General features: G+C 67.9%; 1 protein-coding gene across 1 annotated transcript; it reads right to left on the bottom strand.

Moving 5' to 3' along the window:
* Window positions 1-370: 370 nt before the first annotated feature.
* On the bottom strand, window positions 371-4,512 carry LOC116821286 (neurofilament light polypeptide-like). The gene is made up of 3 exons (XM_032774350.2): window positions 3,447-4,512; window positions 2,319-2,443; window positions 371-1,530 (listed from the first exon to the last, which is right to left on the bottom strand). The coding sequence occupies exons 1-3, from the start codon at window positions 4,437-4,439 to the stop codon at window positions 1,479-1,481; spliced, it is 1,170 nt and encodes a 389-aa protein (XP_032630241.1). The 5' UTR covers window positions 4,440-4,512; the 3' UTR covers window positions 371-1,478.
* Between the last annotated feature and the right edge of the window lie 979 nt (window positions 4,513-5,491).

Below are 5,491 nucleotides of genomic sequence, written 5' to 3'. Positions count from 1 at the left end.
GGTGCTGTCGGGGCGGGAGCGGGGCAGGAGCGCCTGGCTGTGGGGGAGCTCCCAGCAGGGGTGCTCTGTCGGGGCGGAGCGGGGCAGGGCCCTGGCTGTAGGGGGAGCTCCCAGCAGGGGTGCTGTCGGGGCGGGAGCGGGCAGGCTCCCTGGCTGTGGGGGGAGCTCCCAGCAGGGGCTGCTGGGGGGGCAGGAGCCGTGGGCCGTGGGGGGAGCTCCCAGCAGGGGCGCTCGGGGGCGAGCGGGGCAGGAGCCCTGGCTGGGGGGGAGCTCCCGCCAGGGGCGCCGTGGAGCTCGTGAGCTGCTGCGTCACAGGGCTGTGCTCATCCCCCCGTTCTCACCAGCCCCCAGCGACAGTCTCGGGCTCAGGTTAATGCCATGGGGCTTTTATTGAGGTGCTTCCATTGCTGGCACAGGCAGCATGGCAGTGCCAGGCCGTCCTGGTGCCGCTCCGAAAGGGTGGCTGGTGCAATGATTGGGAGATATGATGGGTCCGGGCCTGCCCCACAGTGACTGCTGCGGGAGAGCTCTCTGCAGGGGGTGCTGTGCATGGGGGCTCCCCGGGGGAAGTTCCAGGGACAGCTGAACTGGGCCCTGCGATGGCCGTGAGCGCCCCCTGCAGGACAGGCTGGGCTGGCTCTGTGGGATCCCCTGTCTGTGCGGGGGATATTCTGTGGTAGGAGGCAGCTCTGGGGTGTCGCAGCAGGGCCAGGGGAATGGCGTACAGCTTCCCCTGCCTGCCCCCCGCTGTCCGCCCTGTACTGTTTGCCCCCTTACAGCAGGGGGTGCATACTGGTCAGCCCTGCCCCCCACCCGGGCAAGGTGCAGCCTGGGGCAGCCCAGGGCCTGGGGGCTGCCCTCCCTGTTGGCATGGCAGTGCCGCCTGCACCCTGCTGCGCTTCTCCCTCAGCACAGCCGGGATGGGCAGCTCCAAGGGGGGACGTCACTTGTGGTTTCGCCCTCCGGGTTCCGGAGAGGGCACGTGCTGCTTGCGGTTCAACTCCCGGTGCCCAGAGGATGTCACTTGGGTAGGAGGCAGCTCAGCCTCCTACTGCAGCAAGAGGGCATCAACACTGGGGAGCCCTGCTGGGGCCTAGAGATACCTGGGGGGGCAGGCACTGGGCTCCTGCGGACACACCCAGGAGGCCTTGTCCAGCAGGGCCTGGCCATGCTCAGCACAGTATGGGGAGGGGCTGGAGTCCAGGACGTTCCTGGCATCTCCCTGCAGTGGGGATGTGGGATCTGGAGCCTGCCCCTGCTGGGCCAGGGCAGAGATGGGGCAACGAGGCCACGGGGCTGCAGTCAATGAGACGAGGGCTCTCACGCGCCTGGCCACTGGTGAACGGCCCTGCGAGGGCAGCTGCTCGGCTTCCTCAGCATGGGGTGACAGCGGAGTGACTGGAGGGGTGTGAAGGGGACAGGGCAGCAGGGGTAGGGGGGTGACTGGGGGCTGCTCTCCTGCTGCAGGCCCCCGCTGATCACAGGGGGGATGAGTAGCTCAGCCGGATCTCTTCCCCCTCCAGCAGCTTCCTGTAAGACACCCAAAGGAGATAGCACAGGTCAGCCCCGCCCAGCTCACGCAGGGCCCCCCGCCAGGCCTGAGCGCAGGGAGCAGCACCACAGCCATCCGACTGCCGATGAACCCCAGGGGATCTCCGGCCTGACTGGGCGGAGCAGCTCCAGGTCCATCCAGCAGGGAGCGGCATCCCCCTGTGATCCAGGGATCGACCTGGGCATGCAGTGATTCTGGGGGCTGGCGTGAGGATTCAGGGGGCCTGGGGCAAAGCGGGGAGCTGCAGCGTTTGTACTCTCCCGGCGGCAGCAATTCAGCAGCGAGGGGCTCATCGGTCGCTCCATGTCTTCAGCAGCACTGAAGGGCCCCCCAGCGCCAAAATGCCACTGAAGACCTGGACCACTGCCAGGTCAGGGCTCGCAGGGCCCCTGTGGGACCCGAGGCAAATTGCCCCACTTGCTCCCCCCGCCAGGTGGCCCTGGCCCTGTCCATAGCAAGGAGATCTGTGGGGCAGAGCTCGCTGCCCTCGCATTGGGGCGACATGGGGCTGGCATGTCCCGCAGCAAGACGGCCCAAGGGCGGCCAGAAGCATGTAATCCTTGGCTCTTTCCCCCTTAGTGTGAGGGTCGGGATCCTTCTCCCTGCAGGACCAGCAGAAGAGGAAACTGAGGCAAGAGGGGGACACAGTGCAGGGCTGGGAACCAATCCCAGAAGTCCTGACAGAGCCCACCCTGCAGCCTGCCTCCTAGGGATAGCCGCTTCCTCCTGATGCCTGGGGGCCCAGGCAGAGCTGGGGGGCCAGTACCTGTAGGCGGCAATCTCGATGTCCAGCGCCATCTTGACATTGAGCAGGTCTTGGTACTCACGCAGGTACCGCGCCATCTCCTGCTTGGCCTCCCTGATCTCCTGCTCCAGGTTGGCCACACGCTCCTGGCAGGGAGAGAGGCCTGGTCGGTCAGTGCCGCCTGGGCCCCGCTGTCGCTCTCAGCCCTGGGCCTGCCACCTCTGAGCCCGCGGGGTCACGACCCAGCCCCAAGTCCCACTCCCAGCCAGGCTCAGTGCCTTCACCCCCTGCACCATTGCTCCTCCAGCCAGCCGGTGTCTGGCTAGGGTACCCCAGCCCCCCACTGGGCAGAGCTCCCAGCCTCCAGGCCCCATGGCCAGAGGCGCTAGGGATGGGAAAGGCTCCAGGGCTGGGGGCAGAGCCTTCCCAGGCTCTGAATGCCCCCACCCGGGGGCTCCCCGCCTTGCCCAGACAGATGCATTGCCCTGCCAACGCCTCCCATGATCCCTGGCCCATCTGGCCACCTTTGGGGCACAGCCTGGTCACCTCCATGGCATTCTTGCCCTCAGGGCGTCTGAGCCAACATAGCACTTCTGCCGTCTCCTGGTGGCTCCGAGCCAAGCACAGGGGCCACGGGGCACCATCCCTCTGAGCTGGGGAGTGGGACCGTCCCGCCTGGCGAGGGCCCCCTGAACTGGCTGCAGCAGGGTGTCTGCTCATTGAGAGAGAAGTTCTGCTCCAAAGAGTGTGCTCCCCTCCCTTCCCCCACTCCTCGCTGCCCCTAGGATGCAGTTTGCTTCCAGTGCCCCTCAAACGGCCCGCCAATGGCCGTGCTCCCCCTGGCCCGGAGCTGCCCTCTCCCAAGGATTGAGGGCACTTCCCAGGCTCCCTCCTTGTGCCTGGTGCCAGCCCTCCCCAGCGCAGGCAGCGGTGGAGAGCCCTGCCAGTGCTGCTTGTAGGGAGGGTGTCAGACCCTGGCAAGAGGACCTGGGCCCAGTTTCCTGTCCGTGCCACAGGCGGCTAAATGAAGATGAGAACCCAGGAGTCCTGGCTCCAGGCCCGTGCACCTGCCCTCCACAGGTGAGAGAGCCTGGCTTGCCCTGCAGGCCCAGCTCCTCCTGCCCCATGCCGGGCAGGCCCTGGCCTCACCTGGTACGTGGCCACCTCACTGCTCTGCCTGTCCTCTACACTCTCCAGCTGCTTGTTGAGAGAGTCGATGACGCTGCGCAGGGCCTCAACCTCGGCAGAGCGGGACTGCAGCAGGCGCCGGTACTCGGCCGTCTCCTCCCGCATGGACCTCACCGCCTCGTTGTTCTTGCTGGCCAGCTCAGCCACCGAGGCGAACCTGGTGCGGTACCAGTCTTCGGCCGCTTGCATGTTCCTGCCGGCCAGCGTCTCATACTGCGCCCGGATCTCCTGCAGAGCTGCCGCCAGGTCAGGCTTAGCTCCCGCCAGGCTCACGTCCACCGGCAGGCTGGCCGCCTGCACCTGGGCCGACAGCTCGGCGCTCTCCTGCCCGAAGACCTTGTGGAGGAAGGAGATCTCCCCCAGCAGAGAGCCAATGCTGCCCTCCACGTCGCTGTTCGCCAGCGTGGCCTGGCCAGCCTCCTCCCGCACCTTCTCCAGCGTCTCCTCAGCCTGCAGCCGCAGCCGCGCCTCCTCCTTGTACCGCTCCTTCAACTGGCTGCAGGAGTTGCGCAGCTGGTCCCGGCGGGCCTGCATGCGCATCTTCTCGCCAGCCTCCGCCTCCAGTAGGCCGCGCAGGCTGCGCAGCTCCTGCCGGTACAGCAGGTGCAGGCGTGAGGGGTCTTGCTGCTTCTGCCGCAGCGCCTCCAGCTCCACCAGCAGCACTTTGTTCTGCTTCTCCAGCCGGTGCACCTTCTCGATGTAGGTGGCGAAGCGGTCGTTGAGGTCGACCAGCTGCTCCTTCTCCTGGGCCCGCAGCCCTAGCAGCTCTGCGTTCAGGTTACTCACCTGGGACAGGTCCAGCTTCTCCAGGGAGGTGACGCACCCCGAGCGCTTGACGGGGGTCAGTGCCGGCCGGTGCAGGGCGTACAGGGAGGAGGAGACGGTGGACTTGGTGGAGCGGACGCTCCGATACTCCTGCCACGGCTTGAGGAAGCCATAAGGGTCATAGCTCATCTCGGCCAGGGCAGCTGCAGGTCGGGTGGAGCCGGGGTGGGGGGGAGCAGAGCCAGCAGCTGCAGTGGGGGGGAGGGGGGCACAGCCAGCAGCTGCAGCACCAGCCACAGCTCTGCACCAATGCCAAAATGCTGCAGTGCCCTTGCCTTTATATAGGGCCTGCCTCCCCCTTCCCCCCCCCAGCGTGTGGGGCCAATCAGAGCGTGCTGCCGCGAGCAGCAGGAGCAGTTCGCTGGTTCTCGGAGCCCAGGAGCCGGGAAGAGAAGAGGGAGGGCACAGCCGGCTGCGAAGGGGCTGCATGCTGGGGCCCGCCCGCCCCACTCCGGGTGCCCTCTGCACCCGCCATGCCCAGGAGGGCTGGGGTGCAATGTCCAGCCCCGGTGGGGTCCCAGGGTCCCCCTAGACTGACCCGTCTTGCTGCAGCTGTTACTCTGGGACTCTTGCTCGGAGTGTGACACAGGCAGCGCGAGCTGAGCCAGGAAGCGGGCAGGAGCCAGGGCGGAGCTCCCAGCTACCCCTGTGCCAGCAGGGGGTGCTGTGGAGCAGGGCGGGCGCCCTGGCTGGGGGGAGGAGCGCCCGGCTACCCCAGTGCCAGCAGGGGGCGTTGTGGGGCAGGGCAGGCTCCCTCGCTGGGGGGTGGAGCTCCTGGCCAGCCCTGTGCCAGCAGGGGGTGCTGTGGGGTGGGGCGGGCTTCCTGGCTGGGAGGTGGAGCTCCCACTAACCCCAGTGCCAGCAGGGGGCACTGTGGGGCAGGGCAGGTGCCCTGGCTGGGGGGTGGAGCTCCTGGCTAGCCCTGTGCCAGCAGGGGGCGCTGTGGGGCAGGGCAGGCGCCCTGGCTGGGGAGTGGAGCTCCTCGCTAGCCCTGTGCCAGCAGGGGGCGCTGTGGGGTGGGGAGGGCTTCCTGGCTGGTGAGTGGAGATCCCGCTAACCCCAGTGCCAGCAGGGGGCGCTGTGGGGTGGGACGGGCTCCCTGGCTGAGGGGGCGGAGCTCCCGGCTAGTCCTGTGCCAGCAGGGAGCACTGTGGGGTAGGGCAGGATCCCTGGCTGGGGGG

Source organism: Chelonoidis abingdonii, chromosome 5 (genome assembly GCF_003597395.2).
Source record: "Chelonoidis abingdonii isolate Lonesome George chromosome 5, CheloAbing_2.0, whole genome shotgun sequence".
NCBI lineage: Eukaryota > Metazoa > Chordata > Testudines > Testudinidae > Chelonoidis > Chelonoidis abingdonii.
This window is presented reverse-complemented; position numbering and strand designations above follow the sequence as displayed.

What these genes read in the sequence shown, in the direction of transcription:
- LOC116821286 (XM_032774350.2), bottom strand. Translation starts at nt 4,439, where the DNA reads ATGAGCTATGACCCTTATGGCTTCCTCAAGCCGTGGCAGGAGTATCGG. An exon ending in GTGAGGTGGCCACGTACCAG is followed by an intron (nt 2,444 to 3,446) that starts GTGAGGCCAGGG and finishes TCTCCCTGCCAG; the next exon opens with GAGCGTGTGGCCAACCTGGA. An exon ending in ATCGAGATTGCCGCCTACAG is followed by an intron (nt 1,531 to 2,318) that starts GTACTGGCCCCC and finishes GGTGTCTTACAG; the next exon opens with GAAGCTGCTGGAGGGGGAAG.